The 25,407-nt window shown below is 38.2% G+C and overlaps 1 protein-coding gene across 3 annotated transcripts in view; it reads right to left on the bottom strand.

Annotated features, from left to right (window-relative positions):
* The window catches only part of CDK13 (cyclin dependent kinase 13), a 143,088-nt gene that overhangs the window by 39,662 nt on the left and 78,019 nt on the right, over positions 1-25,407 (bottom strand). For all 3 annotated transcript variants that reach the window (XM_033193739.1, XM_033193738.1, XM_033193737.1), the window contains exons 6-7: positions 13,641-13,830; positions 11,831-11,887 (exon numbers count right to left, since the gene is read on the bottom strand). In XM_033193739.1, coding sequence (XP_033049630.1) covers positions 11,831-11,887; positions 13,641-13,830 — 247 coding nt within the window. The remainder of the gene's footprint in view (positions 1-11,830; positions 11,888-13,640; positions 13,831-25,407) is intronic.

The raw sequence follows: 25,407 nt of genomic DNA, 5'->3' as shown, positions 1-25,407 counted from the left end.
AAGTCATTATTCTTTTCACTGGTATGACCACAACAATATCTTAACTGGTTTCCTGGACTCCATCTCTCATCGCACCCCCCCCCCCACCCGTTTTTGTTTTTGTTTTTATTTTATTTTTTTTTGAGACAGAGTGTCGCTCTGTTGCCCCGAATGGAATGCAGTGGCGCAATCTTGGCTCACTGCAACCTCTGCCTCCTGGATTCAAGCAATTCTCCTGCCTGTGGAGTAGCTTGGATTACAGGCGTGCACCACCATGCCCAGCTACCCTTAACTTCTTTTCAGTTTTTTTATTAAGCATAAAACCAGGTATCACCTACTTGCTTAAAACTGCCCAGTGATTTCCCAGTGCAATCAAATAAAATTTAAACTTTACTTCAGTTGATAAGACTGTACACCGAAGATCTTACCTCCTATTACACTGGGCAACTTTTGGCCTTAAACCTCCCAAGTCTGTTCCCAGGCAGTACTGAGTTTCTTCTCCTTTGTACTTGGAATGTTCTTGGCCCAGGTCTTCATTAAGTTTTCCCTTTCTCATCACTCTGGTCTTAGCTCCAATTTACTTCCTAAAAGAGGTCTATCTTAACTACCCTAATGAAAATTACCCAATCAGCTACTACCACCCCTACTTTGACACTATAGTCATTATTTTATTTGCTTTGTAGCACTTAGTTATTTTAAATTCCTCACCCTACATATGCATTGCCTAACTTATTAATACTTTCATATACCATAACTACATAGCAATAAACACAATCTTGAACTCCTGTTTCCCTCCTTTTGATATCTTCCAAGAAAAATAACTTTTTTAATTCCTCTATCATCACAGTGCTATAGAGAAACAAAACCAATTTTTTCCCAACTGATGCTGTCATCTTACTAAGATCAACTGTCTTACTTGCCCATTCTTATTATCACAAGCAAATTTAGAAGTCCTCTAAGTACCTACATTATTACCTTTTGCTACAAACTGCATCTCTGTTCTTCTTTACTGTCTCAGCAAATAGCCTCACCATTTGTGGCAGATACTCATAGCTGTCCTCTAAAAATCTGTTATTCCTTCCTTCTATGGCAGTTGTCCAGCTCCGCTACATTTCCCATCCTCACTGCAGTTAGGTGTGGCCACATGACCAACCAAGTGCTCTCCAATGGAACATAAGCACGTGTGGTAAGTGCCATTTCTAGGCCTGGCTCATTACTCTCCTCCTTCCTCTTTTCTCACTTCTGGCACTAGCCTTGGAAGGCATGTGTAGAAGATGGCAGAACTTCCAATCTGCTTCTCTGAATAGCTATATTGAAGCAGTCACCATTTGAGTTGGTGATATGGTTAAATATTCTTAATTGTGTGCTAAGGTAACCGACAACCACTCAATATTTTTTCTTTTTTTTCTTTTGAGACAGTTTTGCTCTTGTCACCTAGGCTGGAGTGCAGTGGCATGATCTCAGCTCACTGCAACCTTCACCTCCTAGGTTCAAGCAATTCTCCAGCCACCACTCAAGATTATTAAGTGAGAAATACATATATAAACTTCCCATTCTTTAAGCCACTAACTTTTGTGGTTCTCTTTGTTACAAAAGTTTAGACTATCCTAACCAACAAATCATTCATCCAGTTGCTTAAGCAGAAACCTTACAGTAAGGGGTAGAGGCAGGGATGTATCTCACAACACATGCAACCATCAAGTTCTAACAATTCTATATCCTTATGATATAATTAATCTGTCTTTCCAATACCTGTGCCCATTCCTTGGCTCTAGGTATAATTATCCTATTTAGATTTACTGCAACAGCTTTTTTAAGTGATTGCTCTTGCTTCCAGACTTGTAAGGCCAAACCACTTTCCTAAGTGCAATCAAAGTGATAGTATGAAATAAAACATGAGTATGTTATGCCTATAGTACACATTGCTTCCATCTAGAGAGTATCTACACAAGGCCTATAAAATCCATTATAATTTGGTTTTTGTTCTAATCACACTAAACCTTCAGTTCCCTGAGGGAGGTGAGCAAGTGTTCATTTTCCAGAGAAAGGGGATAAAGCCAGGAAGAGAACAGAGCTGGCAAGAAAACTTTAAAGAAGTTAGTGGTGCTTTAATTGTATTTTAAATATTTTTAATAAACTATTTTTTAAAAAGCTTTTAAAAGGTAACAATGACAAAAGACAATGAAAATGACCATTACTAAGGACAAGGAAAAACATCCAATGATTTATTCAAAAATTTTGCAAAATAGGTACCATGCCTCACTTTCTACCTCTCTAATGAAAAAGAAGCAAATATTGAGAAAGTGAGCAGACAGAAGTATTCAATCATAAAAGCAAGTTCCAAGGTAAGTGGAGTTAGAAGAGAATAAGGACAATTTCAGGTATCGCCCAATTCAGTAATACAGTAGACAATCAAACAAAAATCTATGTAATGATTAGGATGTTAATATTAAATCTCGTTAACCGTTTACAAATGTAAAGACAAAAGTAAAAGAGACTGAAACTATGTTTTGGCTCCAGGAAATTTAAAGCCCAGAAAAATTAAACCACGTTGTAATATGAAAATACATTATCCAAAGATAGACAAATAAAAGAAAATCCATCCGGGCATGGTGGCTCATGCCTGTAATCCCAGCACTTTGGGAGGTGGAGACATAAGGATTGCTTGAGCCCAGGAGTTCGGAACCAGCCTGGCCAACATGGTGAAACCCCGCCTCTACTAAAAATACAAAACAAATTAGCCAGGTATCACGGTGCATGTCTGTAATCCGAGCTGCTCAGGAGGCTGAGGCATGAGAATCACTTGAACCCTGGAGGCAGAGGTTGCAGTGAACCTAAATGACCCCACTGCATCCTAGCCTGGTCGACAGAGCAAGACTCTGTCTCAAAAAAAAAGAAAAAAAAAGAGAAAAAAAAAACCATAAAGAATCTTCAAAAATGAGTATTTCAAACTTGCTCTGTTAGATTTGGCTACCAATTGTCAACATCGTAGAGATGATCTTGTTTAGATCACACAAAGAAGCAGCAAACTGATGTGACACTACATATACGATACTTTTTACTTTCATGGATTAAAAAACAAATTACATTAAATTAACTCACAAAGAAAAAGAAATAGGACTGAAAAACATATAATCAAGTTCTTAGATGTTATCACACAAAAAGAAAAATCTAAAAATGAAATGAACCACTCCAGTTTATTTACATAATTAGATCAATTCCAAGCAATAAATTCAGTAACCCAGAAACACACACACACACACACAGTCCTTCTGCCATTAAATTGGAAAAACAAAATTTAGTAACTTCAATAAGTTGTTATTGGATGGCAAGAAACTAAACTTTGTAAAGACCCAAAAATAATGGTCTCAACGTTAACTATTGTGCATTTCAATTTCTATTTTTTTTTTTTTTTTAATAGAGATCTCACTATGTTGCCCTGGCTGGACTCTAACTTTTAGGCTCAAGCAATCCTCACATCTTGGCCTTCCAAAGTGCTAGGACTAGAGGCAAGAGCCACCAAGGCCAGGCCTTCTGCTAAATACTTTCATTTGTAAATCTCATTAATATTTTTGAAAAGAAGGCAGACACTATTTGTTTGTCTGCCAGGAAAGTAACACCTTCTTTTGTTTTTCCTTGAACCTTAAATGATTAACCAAGTATTAAAATTTAAAGTCAGGCCAGGTGCCGTGGCTGACCCCTGTAATCCCAGCACTTTGGGAGGCCAAGGCAGGCGGATCACCTGAGTTCAGGAGTTCAAGACCAGCCTGGACAACATGGTGAAACCCCGTCTCTACTAAAAATACAAAAATTTACTGGGTGTGGTGGCAGGCACCTGTAATCCCAGCTACTTAGGAGACTGAGGCAGGAGAATCGCTTGAACTCAGGAGGCAGCGGTTGCGTTGAGCCGAGATTGTGCCATTGCACTCCAGACAGGGGCACAAGAGCGAAACTCTGTCTCAAAAAAAAAAAAAAAAAAAAAAATAAAGTCATTAGACTTTAATAAAACTTTCATGTGAAAAATTACAGGTAATTTTAAATATCTGTTGCTATCAAAATATTTTTTGTTTATAGATTTCTCATTAGATATTTCAAGAGCTTTCAAACTACTTAAAATATAATTAAATCCAGTATGACTAAGGGAGATTCAGAAGTAGAAATATCACATAACTTGCTAATGCGCTGGAAGATTAAAACTACAGCATACCTCATTTGTCAAAAATATTATATTTGGAGGATGCAAAGACAAAAGGCAAAATTCAGCAGACCCTTTACTACAAAAGAACTCTAAAAATTGTCATCAGCCTAATGGTACCTCTAAAGCAGACTTGAGAGGCCCCTAGAGTTCTCTACCTGGAAGACACTTCTAGGAAATAAAGGCTGAATTCAGAGTCTTACCAGGGAAGCACTCCCATATAATGAAAATAATCTGACAAAAGATCCTGAGCTGTACTACTTATTGGTTGTGTACTGGTTGCGCTTGAAAATGCACTTAAGTTTTCTAAACTTGTTTCTGTATCTTTAAAATGTGCATAAGAATAATGATACCTACATCATCCATCTCAACTTTCTTTTAAAATAATTCTTGTGAAGGAAACTATGAATAATAATGTACACAAATGTTAAGTTTGTTCTTTCCTTTACCTTTCTTTATAAGCAGTAACTATTTATTGAAACTCTGAGCTAGGCACTGTGCTAAGTAAGCACTAGCAGATGGTTAAACGAAACAAAAATACACACTTATAGAGCAATTAACAACTGCACTTATTAGAGCAATTAAGTATGGTGGTAGGCTGGGTGTGGTGGCTCACATCTGTAATCCCAGCACTTTGGAAGGTTGAGGCAAGTGGATCACTTGAGGTCAGGAGTTCGAGACCAGCCCGGCCAACATGGTAAAACCCCATCTCTACTAAAAATACAAAAATTAGCCAGGCTTGGGGTGCACAACTGTAGTCCTCTCAGGAGGCTGACATGAGAGGATTGCTTGACCTGGGAGGCAGAGGTTGCAGTGAGCCAAGATCTCACTGCTGTACTCCAGCTTAGGCGACAGAGCGAGACTCTGTCTTTAAAAAAAAAAAAAAAAAAAAAAAAGGTGGTAATATAAATTATAATCATGTACTATAAATAATACATAGGATGAATAATATACTCTAAACACATAAAAAAAGATGTGCCCAATGATGCCTGTGGGATTCAGGACAGATTTCAAAGGAGGTAGGGCCTGAATTGCACACTGAAAGAAAAAAAAACAAATGTGTCAAACTCAGGTGGGAAGTATAATTACATACAAAAAGAAAGCTTATGTAGATTCACAAAGGCACTCAAGAGCACAGCAAGTTTACGGAACTACAAATAGTTCAACGTTGCTATTATCTGGAGCGCTGGAATGGCAGAAGACAAGAACATAAGAGAGAAAGACCAGACGGCAGAAAAACCAATACAATTCTATTTACAATGGCCTATATAAGAAGGTGACTGGGTACCTTTAACAGGAAATAAAGGAAAAGGAGTGGACATTTTTCTGGGGAACGAAATAGATAAAGGTTTAATTTAGGGTACCCAGATCACCTGGGTAGAGATTTCCAATAAACAAAAGGTCTGGAGACCAGAAGAAAGACCAAGGATTGGAATTCAGTTTTGTAAGTATTTGGCAGTAATGTCTTGGATGACACTCCCTGAACAGAAGGAAGAGGGAATTCTTTCCACTTTATATGTTCAAAAATGAAGACTACTCTATCAGAGCTGAAGAGAGAACAATTTAATCTTGATCTTACAGTTAAAAGTCAGTGATCTAAATTAGATCTCCTTTCCTGAAGCTTGTTTAATCTTATTATTTATTGTCATTCATCTGTTATTAGTAATTTTTATTACCATGGTTCCAATCTTTGTCTAGTGATTCTCAGAAGATTCTTTTATTACCCAGAATCCCCAAAGCTCCCTGCACTCATCCATATCAGGAGGATCCTCCAGATGAGGATCACCTTCTCCCAGACCAGAATCAGCCAAGCACTTGCCATGAATGCAGTCAATGTTTTAAGGAACATAAAACACAAAAGAATAAAATACAGTAATACTGCCTTCCTCTCTCATTAATACCTTCAACTTTGGGAACATTTAGTTTTGCTTTCAATAACAATGTTCTGAAAAGCCACTAGATGGCGATACTGCCTTCAAAAAGGTGTGTGCGTTTTGGGAGGGTGGTATTAGTGAGCTAGCATAATACTTTAAGGCCCTTTTCATTTTTCCCTTCTCTCTCCTTATTGGATCATCATACAGAAACGTAGTAAGCTTTCTGGTTATTGTTTAAAAAACTATTTTATTTTGATCACAGTAACATTATTACTGGCTGGGCACAGTGGCTCACACCTGTAATCCCATCACTTTGGGAGGCTGAGGCGAGCAGATCACTTGAGGTCAGGAGTTCGAGGCCAGTCTGCCCAACATGGTGAAACCCCGTCTCTACTAAAAATACAAAAATTAGCCGGGCATGGTGGCAGGTGCCTATAATCCCAGCTACTCAGGAGGCTGAGACAGGAGAATCGCTGATATCGGGGAGGCGGAGGTTGCAGTGAGCTGAGATCATGCCACCGCACTGCAGTTTGAGTGACACAGTGATACTCTATCTCATAAATAAATAAATAAAGTGTTACATTATAGTTTCTTCTCTAGAAAATGAAGCTAATTTCAATTAATATGGAAAACATTTTTTTCACACAGGACAGTCACATGAAGAGAGAAAAATACTCCATCTTTTTGAAAACCACTTGAGCAATGACTTGGTAAAATAAAAACTAAGAAGAGGGAAACACTGTAGCTATCAGAAAAACCATACTTAAGAAAAGATACTAAAAGATGAACAGTTCAATGAAGAAATGGGGTAAAAACCTCTATTCTCAAGTTTTAAAGTTCCCAAAGCAGAATGGGACAAAGTATAAATACCAATGTTCAAAATGAGAAAATGATTCAAATCGAAAGAAATAATTTTCCCCTCTACTTTTAATCCAGTGGTTCTCTTTCTTTCTTCAATAATAGGCACATGACAGAGCAGATCCACATTGGTCACAGACCCCCCAAGTGCTAGCTGTAACTCCACCCAGCTTTCCTCAAATTCAAAAAAGGAACATCCAAAATCTAATGAGAGCTGTGGTTGATGCTATTACAGTGGTAAGCTGAAATCTGCTCTATTTACAAACAAAAAACCTTACACAAAATTCTTGAGCACTTCAGTTATTCAATCTATATTAACTACTTAGAATATAAAAACACTTCAAAGTGACTTTATATTTGCTTGAGTATTATAATAAGGCCCTACCTGGCTCTCTATTTATAACGAAGCAGAAATATGAATGAAAAATCATTTGTTGTATATTTATCTCAAAAAATATCTAGAAAATTTGAGACAACACAATCTGTTAAAGGTAGATTTCTTTTAAAATCAGTATGTTATTAAGGTTCACTAGAGCAATATATGTATTTTAAAGGTATTCCATTATATTAAGCCTACTCCAGGATATTCTAAATAAATCATAATTATTCTCTTTAGAAGGTTTTAAAGGAGTATATAAACCCCATAATGATAGGATATTTGCTCTGAAAACAAAATGACAGACTGAATTTTCCTCTTACACATTTAACTGAGCAGAAAAATTCAGTATACATTACCCGAAGATGCAAAGTTATGGGACTTTGAAACTCTGGTTCTCTAAACTCAAAATTTCTACATCAATCTCGCAGGGCAACAGGGACCATGACCCAGTGAACACGCCACACTCCTGGCACTCCATTGGAACCCAAATTATATTTTAAAATGAAAATGAATGGAAAATTGAGCCTTATAATATAAGATTTGGCTTTATAATCAGCTTTTCTGAAACATATCTATTCCAAATGTGCACAAATATCTGCATATCAAGAATCTATTAGATTAAAATGGTAATTAGCTGTTTTCCATTTCATAGAAAAGGATTCATATAATTAACGACAGACACAAACTTATATTAAGCAAAATCTAACTACAGTGAAATCTCAACCAGCTTAGCAGATAGAATTCTTAATTAACCAGAACTTGCCCAAAATAATAGCCACATTTAGTCATATATATGCTTCTCAGCTGGGCACAGTGGCTCATGCCTGTAATCCCAGCACTTTGGGAGGCCAAGGCAAGCAGATCACTTGTGGTCACTAGTTCGAGACCAGCCTGGCCAACATGGCGAAATCCTGTCTCTACTAAAAAATATAAAATTAGCTGGGCATGGTGGTGCCCGTCTGTAGTCCCAGCTACTCGGAAGGCTGAAGCCAGAGAATCGCTTGAACCCGGGAGGCGGAGGTTGCAGTGAGCTGAGATCACGCCACTGCACTCCAGCCTGGGCGACAGAGCGAGACTCTGTCTCAAATAAAGTAAATATATATGCTTCTTAAACAGCAGAAGAAAAAAATATATACTTCAAGTGAAGCTTTGGATTAAGTACACATTCAGATCAATTTTTCCTTTTAACTTCTACCAAGAGGCACTATTATATATGATAGAAAGAATAAAAAATTGGGAATTGAAAACTTAGCTATACACCCTTGGCTCTGCCAACATTTTTTGATCTTTAAAGTCACTCAACCCTTCACAATAGCCAGGATAGGGAATCAACGTTAAGTGTCCACTGAAAGATGAATGGATAAAGAAAATGCGGCCTGTAATCCCAGCGATCGGGAGGCTGAGACAGGAAAATCACTTGAACCCTGGAGCCGAGATTGCGCCACAGCACTCCAGCCTGGGCGACAGAGACTCCGTCTCAAAAAAAACAAAACAAAACAAAACAGAAAAAGGAAAATGTGGCATATATGCACATTGAAATACTATTCAAGTCTTAAAAAAACAAGGAAATGCTGTCATTTATGACCACATGGATGAACGTGAAGCACAATGTGTTAAGTGGAATAAGGCAGGCACATAAAGACAAATAATTCATCATTTCACTTTTTTTTTTTTTTTTTTTTTGAGACGGCGTCTTGCTCTGTCGCCCAGGCTGGAGTGCAGTGGCTGGATCTCAGCTCACTGCAAGCTCCCCCTCCCGGGTTTACGCCATTCTCCTGCCTCAGCCTCCGTAGTAGCTGGGACTACAGGCGCCCGCCACCTCGCCTGGCTAGTTTTTTGTATTTTTAGTAGAGACGGGATTTCACCGTGTTAGCCAGGATGGTCTCGATCTCATGACCTCGTGATCCACCCGTCTCGGCCTCCCAAAGTGCTGGGATTACAGGCTTGAGCCATCGCGCCGGGCCTCATCATTTCACTTAAATATGAAATCCGAAAACCCTCAGCTCATAGCGGTAGAGAGTAGAGCTGGGAGTTACCAGATGCTGGGCATAGGGAGTATGGGGGGAAGATGCTGGCCTAAGGATATAAAGGTTCAGTTAAGACAAAAGTAAATTCAAGAGATTTATTGTACAACTTGATAACTACACTTAATAACAATGTATTCTTGAAAATTGTTGGCCGGGCGCGGTGGCTCAAGCCTGTAATCCCAGCACTTTGGGAGGCCGAGACGGGTGGATCACGAGATCCGGAGATCGAGACCATCCTGGCTAACACGATGAAACCCCGTCTCTACTAAAAAATACAAAAAGCTAGCCGGGCGACGTGGCGGGCGCCTGTAGTCCCAGCTACTCGGGAGGCTGAGGCAGGAGAATGGCGTGAACCCGGGAGGCGGAGCTTGCACTGAGCTGAGATCCGGCCACTGCACTCCAGCCTGGGTGACAGAGCGAGACTCCGTCTCAACGAAAAAAAAAAAAGAAAAAAAAGAAAATTGTTGAGAGTAGATTTTTAAGAGTTGGCACACACAAAAAATGTGGGGAAATACATATTAATTAGCTCAATGTAGCCATTTTACAATGTATACATATTTCAAAATTAAAAAGAAAGTAACTCGGCCCTTTCTGGGTCTCAGTTCTCTCAAATGCAAAATGAGGGGCATAGCTTTTGAGCTTTAAAACAGTTTCAAACTTAAAAAAAAAAAACCACTCTGGCCGGGCGCGGTGGCTCAAGCCTGTAATCCCAGCACTTTGGGAGGCCGAGACGGGCGGATCACGAGGTCAGGAGATCGAGACCATCCTGGCTAATATGGTGAAACCCCGTCTCTACTAAAAAATACAAAAAACTAGCCAGGCGAGGTGGCGGGCGCCTGTAGTCCCAGCTACTCGGGAGGCTGAGGCAGGAGAATGGCGTAAACCCGGGAGGCGGAGCTTGCAGTGAGCTGAGATCCGGCCACTGCACTCCAGGCCGGGCGACAGAGCAAGACTCCGACTCCGTCTCAAAAAAAAAAAAAAAAAAAAAAACCAAAAAAACACTCATACAACCCTTTCCTAAAATACAATGTTAATTTTAAGTGTAGTAGTTAAATAAAAACCAAGTAACTCTGGTGAAAGTCAGTACAGAGGACTGGAGGTCCAATCACAAAACCCCATCCACAGAACACTTTTTCTTTCCTTTCTTTCTCTTTCTCTTTCTCTCTCTGTCTCTCTTTCCTTCCTTCGTCCCTCCCTCCCTCCTCCCTTCCTTTCTTTTTTTGGAGACAGTCTTGCTGGAGTACAGTGGTGCAATCTCGGCTCACTGCAACCTCCACCTCCCAGGTTTAAGTGATTCTTGTGCCTCAGCCTTCCAAGTAGCTGGGATTACAGGCGTGCACCACCAAGCTCAGCTATTTTTAGTAGAGATGAGGTTTCACCATGTTGGCCAGGCTGGTCTCCAAGTGCTGACCGTCAAGTGATCCACCCGCCTCTGCCTCCCAAAGTGTTGGGATTTGTAAAAGCATGAGCCACTGCGCCAGGCCCACAGCATACTTTCTGAGGGGTTTCATGGAACCTGAATGGATCTGAAACATATCACTTATAAACCTCTACTCTAGAGCACTATATAATGAAAATACTTTCCAGAATTATGTCACAGGCACTGCAAGATTTAAAAACACAGACTTTTTACTCTGAAAAATTCAAACGAGAGTTTTTGTTTATTCCTTTAACCAGAAAAAAGCAAAGATTAAATGAAAGTAAACATCTATTCCTAAGACTACAATCAACTGATGTTTCACTATATTAAATTATGGTGATACTAAAGAAATGACAGAATTGTCATAAAATAATTTTAAAATTCTTTAAATATATTATTTCAGATATATATATATGAAAATAAAGACAAGAATGGGGTAAATGGACTAAAGATTTATTAAGCAAAATTAATTCTATATTTACATAAAACCTACTATTGCATAAAAATATTTTATTTTGAAATCCCATATTAGTTCTAATAAGACAAGTCATTTCACTACCACCAGGCACAAAGAAAGCCAAGTTGGGTATGTACTCAAACTTTAGCCAGAAAATTTCTACCTTTTTGTGTCTTATACACTGAACATCCTCACAACAGTTGGTTTAAATAAAGGGTTCTAGGGAGTTAAAAAACAAAGAACTGTAAATATAACAATAAAACCTGTGTAAAATAATAAAGAAAACAAAGTTTATAAGTTTAAAAATGCAATTTAAAAGGTTTTCATTAAGAATATTTAATATCTGAATACACATTAGAAATTTAAGTATAAGTTCACTTCAGTCACACTTAAAGATGTACATTTTTAAAAAATCATTTTTACCTGTATTAAAGATCAATTTTTAAATTGAGATAATGTGTGAAATATTGTAATTACAATAATCAACCCAATATGGTATAAAATTTCAGTGTTTTATGTACTAACCATGAAAAGTAAATTTCGCTTTTAAAAAATAAAACTATCAATAAGGTATTCTTAGTATAGCTTCTAATACTAAACTCTAATATTAATCTACAATATTCATTTGAAGGTATGCTTACCTTTCTTCTGAGCTATACAATCGAGCAAGTCCAAAATCTGCAAGTTTTATCTGCCCTCTGGTAGAAAAAAGACAAAATGAACAAAAGGTATTAATTTGCTCTAAACTGACAATACACATTTATATTCTATGCGTAGAACTGATAAAAAAATACCTATGTAAATGTTAACTCTACTCACACTTCAGTATCATCAAGGTAATACAGGTAAAGGCAAGTAGTGGATAAATTCACAAAACAAAAAAATAAACAAATCCTTGGATAGTCAGTTAAACTTATTATAGCAATATGATTATTATAATTACTGTAGTATAATATTAGAATAGTATTTTATTACTATTCAGTTCCTATTTAGAAAAGCACACTTCAATGAAAACAAAATAAAACGAGATCATTTTTATTACTTAGCAGTAAGACAAATTTCTTGTTCAACGTAACACTGCACAAGAACTAAGTGACATCACTTTTGTTTAATTCTCCAGTTTTAGAGGGGCTAGGTGCATAGAACACTGTCTATTAATTAAAATCAGAACCAGGCATGCCTTATTTAAATTAACAGTACCAATTACAAGAGAATTACCAGGGTTCAAATATAAGCTGTTACGAATATAAGCTTATTTATATAAGTTTTAAATAAGTGAATGTGTATGTGTGTGTACACACTTCCAAAAAGTTTACTTTACAACTGTGACTGTGTTTTTAAAATTTTCTAAAATCTATTCTTAGCCTAAAGCTGAAATTCTATTGCTTATTAGATGATCCATTCACATGACTTGGAAAAATAGCAAACAGAAAAGTAAACTAAGTATTATTTTATATGCATTACAGACTATTATTGGATTTTTTTTTTTTTTTTTGAGACCGAGTCTTGCTTTGTCACCCAGGCTGGAGTGCAGTGGCACTATCTCGGCTCACTGTAACTCCACTTCTGGGATTCAAGCGATTCTCATTTCTCAGGCTTCCTAGCAGCTGGGATTACAAGCATGTGCCACCACACCGGGTTTATTTTTGTATTTTTAGTAGAGACAGCTTTTCACAACGTTGGCACGGCTGGTCTCGAACTCCTGGCCTCAAGTGATCGGCCTGCCTCATCCCCCCAAAGTGTTGGGATTACAGGCGTGAGACACCCCGCCTGGCCACTAACAGGTATTTAACACAACTTTTGAGGTATCCCAAGCTATAATATTGATGATTATTTTTATTTTTGTTTTTGAGCCAGAGTCTCACTGTGTCACCTAGGCTGAAGTACAGTGGCATGATCTCAGCTCACTGCAACCTCCACCTCCCGGAAGCAATTCTCATGCCTCAGCCTCCTGAGTAGCTGGGATCACAAGTGTGCTCCACCACGCCAGGCCAACTTTTGTATTTTTTTGGCAGAGACAGGGTTTCATCAACATTGGCTAGGCTAGTCTTGAACTTCTGGCCTCAAGTGATCCACCTGTCTCTACTTCTCAAGGTGCTGGGATTACAGGCGTGAGCTACTGTGGCTGGCCTGAGTTTGTATAAAGTAAACTAAATTTTAAATATTTTTTTAACACAATCAAGGTGCAACATCATGTAACACTGTATCTTTATTTTAAAAATTTTAGATTCGGGGGTACATGTGCTTGTTTGTGACATGGATATTAGAAATGTAATAGTAGGGGTTAGGCTTCTAGGGTACCTATCACCCAAATGTTGGACACTGTACCCAATAGGTAACTTTCAACCCTATCCCCGACATTCCCCGCCGCTACAGTTTCCAGTCTATTCTCTCCATGTACATGTCCATGGTAAAACTCATTTTAAATATATATAAAGTTCATAACCATACCTATTATTTAGAAGGATATTGGAACATTTAATATCTCTATGCAAAAAGTTCTTCTTATGACAATAATCCAGACCCTCCATGAGCTGTCTCATAAATGACTTTATGTGATTTTCATTAAAATGAACCAAGCCTGATTCCAGTAGTCCCATCAGATCATGGTCCATATATTCAAACACCAGATAAAATGCACCTAAGAATGAGAATAATCAATACATTAAAAACTTATTCCTACAACTTTTCCATAAATTCACAATTTTTAAAAATAAAAGGCTGGTGGAGGAAGAATTAATCCTTGAAAAGAAGTGTTACTTTGTTACTTTAATAACATTCACCTTTCTCTCTGGACTTAATAATATCAATAAATAAATCCCAAGGAAAACATTTAACCTATTTTCTTCTCCCCTCCAAAAAACAGTTACGATTAAAAAAAAAAAAAAAAAATCACCCTGCTGTTCTCCATATTGTATAGTTTCTAGGTGTGATTAATGTTTTAGACATCAAATTGTCTCTTAGAAGCTGAATAAAATCAATATAGTTTATCAAAAAATTAAAAGCTGGTAAAAGAACTGCTTTTAAACAACAACAACAAAAAAGAGTACAGGCCAAGAAAGATGTTAGGTGACTTCTAAATGCTTCAATAAACATGTAATTTAATTCTGTTTATACAGCTCCAGAGTACCTAAAGGCGAGAATTTGAGGAAAAACTATAATTTGAATTTACAACTTTATTTTATAAAAAACAGCTTAGTCCTCCCACAAAAACCTAAAACAGCACATAGCACACACACACAAACTATACAAACGTACTTATGAGAGATTTAGAAATCCTAAATGAAACTTACACACAATCTGAATGAGAAATAGAATTCATTACATTTGTGAAAAGCAGAAAAACTAACACCAAGACAAAAAAAGGCATCTGAACTTGGTTCAGGTAAGTTCCTAATTTTTAAAACAGAGCAAAGAACTCTTGGTAAACTTGCAACAGGAGTCTTTCTTAAAAGTTTATTATGGTACCTCTCTGAAACCAACAACTAATGTAATATTTAATAAGAAAGGCTAGGTATTATGTATGAGATTAAAAAAAAAATTCCCAGTGGCTCACGCCTGTAATCCCAGGGCTTTGGGAGGCCGAGGCGGGCGGATCACGAGGTCAGAAGATCGAGACCATCCTGGTTGACACAGTGAAACCCTGTCTCTACTAAAAATACAAAAAATTAGCCGGGCATGGTGGTGGGCGCCTGTAGTCCCAGCTACTTGGGAGGCTGAGGCAGGAGAATGGCGTGAACCAGGGAGGCAGAGCTTGCAGTGAGCCGAGATCGCACCACTGCACTCCAGCCTGGGCAACAGAGTGAGACTCTGTCTCAAAAAAAGAAAAATCAATATTCAAAAAGCAAAAGATGGTCAGGCACTGTGGCTCATGCCTATAATCCCAGCACTTTGGGAGGCTGAGGCAGGTGGATCATCTGAGGTCAGGAACATGAGACCAGCCTGGGCAACATGTCGAAACCCTATCTCTCTACAAAAACTACAAAAATTAGCCTGGTGTAGTAGTGTGTATCTGTAGTCCCAGCTCACATAAGAAATGTGAGAAATCCTTTAAACTATAAACACTCTTACAAGACAGAAAAGTACACATGAGCAAATGGATAGCAAGGCTAAACATGATAAAGATGTTAATTATCCCTATGTTAGCTTATAAATTAGACACAGCCAAATTTTTCAAGATACTTATTGGTTGCTTTTCTGTAATGTATATCCACACAGAAAAAAAACTAAGAATAGCAAAGTAACACCTGAAAGAGAAAGGGGGTATGTGTACACACTCTACCAGATATTAAACCAGTATACATTTCCATTATTAAAAAGTGTGATGCTGGTAAATAAACACGAAATAAAACAGAAAATTCAGAAATACATTCACATACATATGGACCTTTACTATATGATAAAGACGGTGTATCAATTCAGTGGGGAAAAGATGGACTTTTTAATTGGTGGTATTGGGATAACTGAATAGCCAGAAAAAGATAAAACTTGTCTGTCTCTCACACTATACACCAGCATAAAAGCAAATTAATCTATAAAATTACAAAAATTAGCCAGGTGTGGTGGTGGGTGCCTGTAACCCCAGCTACTGGGGAGGCAGAGGCAGGAAAATCACTTGAACCTGGGAGACAGAGGTTGCAGTGAGCTGAGATCATGCCATTGCACTCCAGTCTGGACAACATGAGCAAAACTCGGTCTCCAAAAAAAAAAAAAAAAACAAAGCAAACGAATCAGTTATCTAAATTTTTTTTAAAAGAACCATAAAAGTACTTTTAAAAAAACACAGAATTCCTTAATAACCTGAGAGTAGAAAAAAAAGTTCCAACTAGGAATCAAGAAATAATTCATACCAAGAAATAATAAATATGACTATGTAAAAATAAAAATCCTCTGCATGGCTAAAAATACCACAAGCAAAATTAACAGAATATAGCAACCTGGAAAAAAATTAGCTGCAACTTATACTGCAGAGTGATTATTAGTACCAACTACAGTCCAGGCATGGTGGCTCACGCCTGTAATCCCAGTACTTTGGGAGGCTGAGGCAGGTGGATCACTTGAGGTCAGGAGTTCGAGACCAGCCTGGCCCACATGGTTAAACTCTGTCTCTACTGAAAATACAAAAATTAGCCAGGCATGGTGGCTCACGCCTATAATCCCAGCTATTTAGGAGGCTGAGGCATGAGAATCACTCAAACGCAGAAAGTGGAGTTTGTAGTGAGCTGAGATCCTGCCACTGCACTCCTGCCTGGGTGACAAGAGACTCTGTCGCGCAAAAAAAAAAAAAAAAAAAAATTCGCCAGGCATGGTTGTGGGCGCCTGTAATCCTAGCTACTTGGGAGGCTGAGGCAGGTGAATTGCTTGAACCCGGAAGGCAGAGGTTGCAGTGAGTCACAATTGCGCCACTGTGCTCCTGTACTCCAGCCTGGGCAACAATGCAACATTCTGTGTCTCTCTGTCTCTCTCTCTCTTCATATATATATATGTATGTATATAAAATAAAAACTCTCTAAATTAGGGGGAAAAAAGATCAATGACCTTACAAAAAAGTGAGAAAAAGAGACAATTAGCTCATCTGAAAAAAGAGCAAAGTGCCCCTAAGTGAATGCAAAGTAGCTTAACTTTGCTCGTAATAAAAATTTATGGCCAGGCGTGGTGGCTCACGCCTACAATCCCAGCACTTTGGGAGGCTAAGCCGGGTGGATCACCTGAGGTCAGGAGATCGAGACCAGACTAACCAACATGAAGAAATCCTGTTTCTGCTAAAAATACAAAATTAGCCAGTCGGGGTGGTGCATGACTGTAATCCCAGCTACTCGGGAGGCTGAGGCAGGAGAACTGCTTCAACCCGGGAGGCAGAGGCTGCGGTAAGCCGAGATCATGCCATTGCACTCAAGCCTGGGCACAAGAATGAAACTCTGTCCAAAATACTAAATTGACAAAAATCTAAAAGTAGAACTCCAGAGACTATTGACAAAGCTGTAAGAAACACTTTCACACATTGGTAGTGGAAACACACAAATACAAATCCTCTGGAAAGAAATTTGGCAATATCTAGCTAAATCACATTCAGCATTTCCCTTCGACTTAACAATCCCAATTCTAGGAACTTGTACCAAAAATTCACTGGCCAAAATACAAAATGAAGTATGCAAAGGGCTATCCAATGCAGCATTATTTACACAATGAAAATATCTATCACTAGGAAGCTAGCTGAGTAAACTATAGTATACTCACACAGTACAGTGCTTCTAAGCAATAAAATGAGAGAATGATTTTTGTCTACTTACATGGAGTAAACTTCAGCGTGTATGGTTAAATGAAAAGAAAAAGGTAGAGTAGAGCACTTAAAACATTGCTACCTTTTTTTATTAAAAAAAAAAGGGAAGGTGAATATGTACAAAAGAAACGTTGGAGGATGAAACAAACATTTAAAATAGTTACCCATGGGTAAGGGAGAGAACAAGAAAAAAGGAATGGAAGTGACACTATTCTGAATGTACCTGTTTTATAGTTTAGAGTTTGAAACCAAGTACACGTTTTATATAATGAAAATACATCATTAAATCAAAGAGGGAAAAAAAAAGCAATCCCTAAAAAACTGGAAACATATCCACATTTAGGTGGATTTCTGTTTATCAAATTGGTTGCATAAACTGTCTACAACACAATATACTGACTATATACAGCTGGGGGGTATATTTTTTAAGGACAAAAGGAATCACTTAGAAATCTTAAACTGCATTCAGTAGTCTTGTTAGCAATTAAAATTAGCATTGTTACTTTGAAATTATTACATGTATATGGTAGAACAAAACAAGCTATGTTAATATTTTAGGAACCAAGGCTTTTAGTTTACAAGAAAGATAAGGTCAAAATGTATAAATCGTGTACTCTGAAATTGAAATTGAAATCATTGACAGTAGCCAGCCTCCAAAAGGGTCCTAAATGATCCTCACTATCTGGCATCCATGCCATGCCACAGTGATTCAAGGATGGTCTGTGTGACCAACAGAATATTGGAGAGTGAATAATGTGACTTCCAAGACTAGGTCATGAAGACAATGCAGCGTCTACCTTACTTTTTTAGATCATTCAACCTGGGAGAAGCCAGCCGCCAAGGCTGTCAGGATATTTAAACAACTTTGTGGAAAGCCCATGCAAAGAATAAGTGAGACCTCCCACCAAGAGAACTTGCTTGCCATGTGAGAGAGCCACCTTGGAAGTGGAGTCTCCAACCCCAGTCAAGCCTTCTAATGACTACAACCCTAGCTAACATTTCATTGCAATCTTATGAGAGACCCCAAACCAAAACTGCCAAGCCAGGATGCTCCCAAATTTCTGCCCACATAAACATCAAGATATAGTAGCTTCCACCATAACCTTTTAAGTACAACTGCCAAAGAATTGAATTTGTATCTAAATGAACTTCTGGATTTAATTACTATTTAAAGGAAATAAGAGGGATAGAAGAACAAGCTAACTAACACCCAAAAGAAGCATTTGGCTAAATTGAAAATGCAGCGTACTCTCCAATAAAAAAATGGAATAAAATGTTTAAAAGGCAAGAAGAGCTACTATAAATTATGAGACTTAAAATACTAATTCATCATGAATAACATGCACATCTTGTTTGCATCCAGGTTCAAACAAAGCAGCTATAAAAAACATTTTTGAGACAACTGGGTAAACGTGAATGTAGATCATTAGATGACATAAAATTATGGCTAATTTTGTTAACTATAAGGTCTCTTTTCTTTTTAAATATAACTACAATTTCATTATCTATTGTCTCTCTATAATCAAAGACTAACTTTTATAATACAATGAGCCTGAGATTCACTTAAAAATAATCTAGGAGTTTTTTATTTTATTTTTTTAAGTAGACAGGGATAAATAAATTTAGCAAAATGTGTTCGCTATAAAAGTGGAGGATAGGAACACTGGGGTTCATTATACTATTTCCTCTACTTTTATTTTTATATTTTATTTTAATTTAATTTAATTTTTTTTTTTGAGACGGAGTCTCGCGCTGTCACCCAGACTGGAGTGCAGTGTACAATCTCAGCTCACTGCAACCTCCGCCTCCCAGGTTCAGGCAATTCTCCTGCCTCAGCCTCCAGAGTAGCTGGGATTACAGGTGCCTGCCACCACACCTGGCTAATTTTTGTACTTTTGGTAGAGACAGGGTTTCCCCATGTTGGCCAGGCTGGTCTCAAACTCCTGACCTCATTTACTTTTAGATGTTTGAATATTTTAGTAATAATGAGTCTTTTAAAAACGTAAATAAAATTTTAGAAGGTTTGAAATTATTAAGAGATAAATTTTATGTTCCTATATTTTAAAATTGGTTTTTACTTATCAAGGTTTTATATATATGTGTGTGTGTATATCTGTATATATAATTTATTTATTTATTTTTTTTTTTTTTTTTTTTTTGAGGCAGAGTCTCGTTCTCACCCAGGCTGGAGTGCAGTGGCGCGATCTCGGCTCACTGCAAGCTCCGCCTCCCGGGTTCATGCCATTCTCCTGCCTCAGCCTCCCGAGTAGCTGGGACTACAGGCACCCACCACCATGCCTGGCTATTTTTTTGTATTTTTAGTAGAGACGGGGTTTCACTGTGTTAGCCAGGATGGTCTCGATCTCCTGACCTCGTGATCCGCCCGCCTCGGCCTCCCAAAGTGCTGGGATTACAGGCGTGAGCCACCGCGCCCAGCAATTTATTTATTTATTTAGAGACAGGGTCTCACTCTGTTGCCCAGGCTGGAGTGCAGTGGTACAATCTTGCCACCACTTCCTAGGCTCAAGCGCTCCTCCTCTTGCCTCAGCCACTCCAGTGGCTGGGACTAAAGGTGTATGCCACCATGCTTGGCTAATTTCTGTAATTTTTTATACAGACGAGGTCTTACTATTATCACCCAGGCTGGTCTCAAACTCCTGAGCTCAAGCCATCCTCCTGCCTTAGCTTCCCAAAGTGCTGGGCTTACAGATGTAAGCCAAGGTTATATATTTATGTAGTTTAAAGCAGTGATTCCCAACCTTTTTGGCATCAGGGACCAGTTTTGTGGAAGACAATTTTTCCATGGACTAGGGATGGGGGGATGGGTGGGTGGAGGGATGGTTCTGGGATGATTCAAGTGCATTACATTTCTTGTACACTTTATTTCTATTGTTATTACATTGTAACACATAATGAAATAATTATACAACTCACCATAATGTAGAATCAGTGCGAGCCCTGAGCTTGTTTTCCTACAACTAGATGGTCCCATCTGGGGGTGATGGGAGACAGTGACAGATCATCAGGCATTAGATTCTCATAAGAAGTACACAACCTAGATCCCTCACACACAGAGTTCACAACAGGGTTTGTGCTCCTATGAAAATCTAATGCTGTCAACAATAGGGTTTCTGCTCCTATGAGAATCTAATGCTGTCACTGATCTGACAGCAGGAAGAGCTCAGGCAGTTATGGGAGCTATTGGGAGCCACTGTAAATACAGACGAAGCGTCACTTGTTCAACTGCCACTCACCACCTGTTGTGTGTGGCCCAGTTCCTAATAAGCCACAGACCAGTACCTGTCCATGGCCTGGGGGCTGGGAAACCCTGGTTTAAGGCAATGTTTTTCAAACTGTGGGTCATGCAATCAACTGAGTAAGTCATGACCTGTGTTTTTAAAAACATTTTTATATTGCTTCATATTTTTCCTATATTGTATTTAAAATTAATAAAATCATATGTAATGTAGTTGTGGAACTACAACATGCCACACAAAATTTCATTATGGTAGGAAATTTGATATATATACATATCCTTAGAAAAATATTAGTATCAAAACTCTAAGAGGAGTTTATCTGTGTGAACAGATAAGTGATTTTTACTTTCTCTTATGCTGCAATTTTCTAACTTTTTCTAAAAGAAGTACAATTTTAAGAAACATTATCAATTGTGCCTAAAATTCAGATTAATAAGAGGAACAGCAAATAACCCAACTGAAAGTAAATGCCAATGTCCACAAATAAAGAACCCAGAGAGGAAATTACAATGTTAATAAACATATGTAAGATGCTCCATACCTCACCAGTTTTCAAGAAAGTACTAATCAAAGCAATGATGAGATACCATTCTCTTCTATCAGATTGACAACATTCAGTAATAGCCAAAGAAAGGACACTCACACACTGCTACGTTTGGGCAAAGTAATCAGACAATTTGTATTATTAAAAATACAAATATCCTTTGACTTAGCTATCTCACTTTTAAGAGTGAATGTAAAGAAATAACAGCAGTAGTATGCAAATATACATGTACAAGAATATTTTTAGCAGTACTATTTATAATGGAAAAAAGCTGAGAAAACTTGAATGTCCATCAATAAACAAAAGGTTGAATAAATCTAGTATATCCATATTGTAGTATATTATGCAGCTAGAGATATGTTATAATCTTTAATTTAAAAAGTAAATTATAGAAAAAAAAAATTAGCCCTGGGGGCTACCTGTTTCTGGTCTGGAATTTAAGCAGTTAAAAACTGCCATTCCATACTCAAAAGAAAAGAAAAGAAAAGCAAACGTGAAAAGCAACAACTCTTCTTAGAGCCATCACGGAAACTGGAGTCACAGGGCAAACCACTGCCCCCAAAATTAGAGATAGGCAGGCAGGTACAAGATACAGAGAACCACAACTTACAACTGTAGAAACCTCCTTGGGAACCATTACCAAGGTAGGAAAGCCTAAACCAAGCTGGAGGCTCAGTGTGAACATGTTTATACTTAAAACTACAGCAGGACCCTGTTTGAGAGGCCTCCACATTTTGTCAGTTTTTAACAACCAGAAGTCTTCCAGATTATCATAGTGAAGATCAGAAAAGAATAAGTAGTTGTGATGAAATATGCCCACAGCATTCTGTCCTTAACAAGGCCTGACTTCAAGAGAAATTATTTATCAAAGCCTAACCTACCAGGGTTCCACCAAAGCCTTGCCAATCTAGAAGGGAAATATTCAACTCCAGAGCATTCTAGCCTTACACTCAGGGTAATGAAATACCCAATACCAGCATCCTCTAGCACTCCTGTCTCGGGGAAAAACCAAAACATTAGAAGTACTTGTGGACACTACAGTCTAGGGGCACAGGTTCACTAAAAGACTGAGAACAAATCTTTAGACTATAGAACACTTCCCTCCCTCCACACCTTACCACTATATAAATACAGCTCCTGTATACTAAGTGGAGAATACAACTAAAGAAACTGCACACCTCTGACCTTATTTAAGAAGAAATTCCAGAGAAACCAAAAGACAACAGGGGAGACAAAAAGAAGAACACTAGAGGAAATTTTGGCCTCTGATACTTACAGGTACAGCAAAGAGAGAACATAGCCTAACCTCTAGCCAGATAAACATAAAACCTTACACTAAAGGCATACTTACCTCAGTTCCTTCTATATACCATGTACTACTTCTTTCAACGAAAAATTTAAAAGCATGCTAAAACACAGTTTGAAGAAACAAAGTAAGCATCAGAGTCAGACTTAGATACAGCAGAAATATTGGCATTATCAAACTACTAATTTTTTTAAAAGCTCTAATTAATATTCCTAAAGCTCTAATGGAAAAAAGGTGAACAAAATGCAAAGGCACAGAAATGGAAACTCTTAAGAATCAAAGGACAATGTTCAGGTCAGGCATGGTGGCTCACGCCTGTAATCCTAGCACTTTGGAAAGCTGAGGTGGGCGCATCACCTGAGGTCAGGAGTTCGAGACCAGCCTGGTCAACATGGTGAGAGCCCCCCCCCCCATCTCTACTAAAAATACAAAAATTAGTTGGACATGGTGGCTCACACGTATAATCCCAAGTACTCATATGAGAAAAATAACACAACTCTAATGAAAGTAATCAAAGGAATGAAGACAAATTCCATGCACATAGACTCTACATTGTCAAGATGTCAGTTCTTTCCCAACTTGATATATCCTTTTAAAGCAATCCCAATCAAAATCCCAGTAAGTTATTGTGTGGATTACCAACAAATTGATTCTAACATTTATATAGATAATAAAAGACTCAGAGTAGCAAGAAAACATTGAATGAGAGCAAAGTTAGAGGGCTGACACTACCCAACTTTAAGACTGACCATAAAGCTACAGTAATTAATACAGTATGGTATCAGTGAGGGAAAAAAAAAAAAAAAACAGATAACTAGACTAACAAAACAGAATACAAAAGCTTAGAAATGCATCCATTAAAAAAATAGTCAACTGATCTTTGACAAAGGAGTCAGAGCACTTCAACGGAGAAAGGATAGTCCTTTCAAATGCTGCTGAAACAAGGGGTGACACTGACACGTGAACAAAATGAATTTAGACACAAAACTTATACCTTTCACAAAAATTAACTCAAAACAGATCACAGACTTGAGTGTAAACTGCAAAACTAAATTTCTAGAACACAGAAGAAAATCCAGGTGATCTTGGGTTTGGCAATGACTTTTTATATAAGACACCAAAATCACAATATGTGAAAAGAAGAAACTAATACGTTGGATAGTGTTAAAATTTAAAACTTCTGCTCTTTGGCAAGGTGCAGTGGCTCATGTCTGTAATCTCAGCACTTTGGGAGAACAAGGTGTACACATCGCTTGAACCCAGCAGATTGAGACCAGCCTGGGTAACATGGCAAAACCCTGTCTCTCCAAAAAATATTTTTTAAACCATACAAAAATTAGCCAGGTGCAGTGGCATGTGCCTTTAGTCCCAGCTACTCTGGAGGCTGAGGTGGGAAGACCGCTTGAGCCTGGGAGGAAGAGGTTGCAGTGAACCAAAGTCACACCACTGCACTCCAGGCCCGGGTGACAAAACAAAACAACTGAAGAAAAACTTTTGCTCTTCAAAAGACACTGCTAAGAAAACAAAAAGACAAGTCAGACTGCAAGATTGGTATCCACTGGGCATGGTGGCTCACGTCTATAATCCCAGCACTTTGGGAGGCCGAGGCAGGACGATAACTTGAAGGCAGGAGTTGGAGACTAGCCTGCGCAACATAACAAGACCCCATTTCTTCAAATAATAATAATAATAATAAATTAGTCTAGCTTGGTGGTGTGTGCCTGTAGTCCTGGCTACGCAGGAGGCTGAGGCAGGAAGATCACTTGAGACTAGGAGTTTGAGGCTGCAGTGAGCCATGACTGTTGCACCACACTCCAGCGTGGATGACAGAGCGAGATCGTCTCCAGAATAAAAGAAAAAAAAAAAGAAAATAAACAGCCCAATTAAAAAGAAGGCAAAACATTTGAACAGATATCTCACCAAAGAAGATATACCAATGGCAAATAAGCAAATGAAAAAATGCTTAATATCATATTTTTCTTTTTTTCCTTTTTTTTGTTTTTTGAGACAGTCTCACTCTGTTGCCCAGGATGGAGTGCAGTGGCATGATCTTGGCTCGCTGCAGCCTCTGCCTCCTAGGTTGAAGCAAATCTCCTGCCTCAGTCTCCCAAGTAGCGGGGACTGCAGGCACATGCCACCACGTCCAGTTAATTTTTGTATTTTTAGTAGTGACTGGGTTTCACCATGTTGGCCTGGCTGGTCTTGAATTCCTTACCTCAAGTGATCCACCCACCTTGGCCTCCCAAAGTGCTGGGATTACAGGCATGAGCCACCGCACCCAGCCTTAACATCATACTTCATCAGAGAATGGCAAATTAAAACAACAACGAGATACCACTACATATCTATTAGAATTGCAAAAATCCAAAACACTGACAACACCAAATGCTGGCAAAAATGTGAAACCACACAAACTTTCATTTATTGCTTATGCAGACAGTATGGAAGACAGTTTGGCAGTTTCTTAAAAGGTAAACATTCTCTTACCATATATAATCCATCAATCCCTGGTGTTTACTCAAAGGAGCTGAAATTTATCTCAACACAAACACCTGCATACAAATATTTATTCATAACTGTCAAGACTTGGAAGTACCCAAAATATCCTTCAGTGGGTGAATGGTTCAACAAACTGTGGTACACCCATACAATGGAATATTTTGAGCAAAAAAAAGAACTGAGTTATTAAGCCACAGAAAGACAAGGAGGAACTTTAAAGCGCATACTGTTAAGTGAAAGAAGCCAATCTGAATATTCTACATATTGTATGATTCCAACTAGATGACTTTCTGGAAAAGGCAAACTATGGATAAAGTTAAAAAAAAATCAGT

Source organism: Trachypithecus francoisi, unplaced genomic scaffold, assembly GCF_009764315.1.
Source record: "Trachypithecus francoisi isolate TF-2019V2 unplaced genomic scaffold, Tfra_2.0 Lachesis_group4, whole genome shotgun sequence".
Classification (NCBI taxonomy): domain Eukaryota; kingdom Metazoa; phylum Chordata; class Mammalia; order Primates; family Cercopithecidae; genus Trachypithecus; species Trachypithecus francoisi.
Note: the sequence above shows the minus strand (reverse complement) of the source record. Positions and strands in the feature narration are given on the sequence as shown.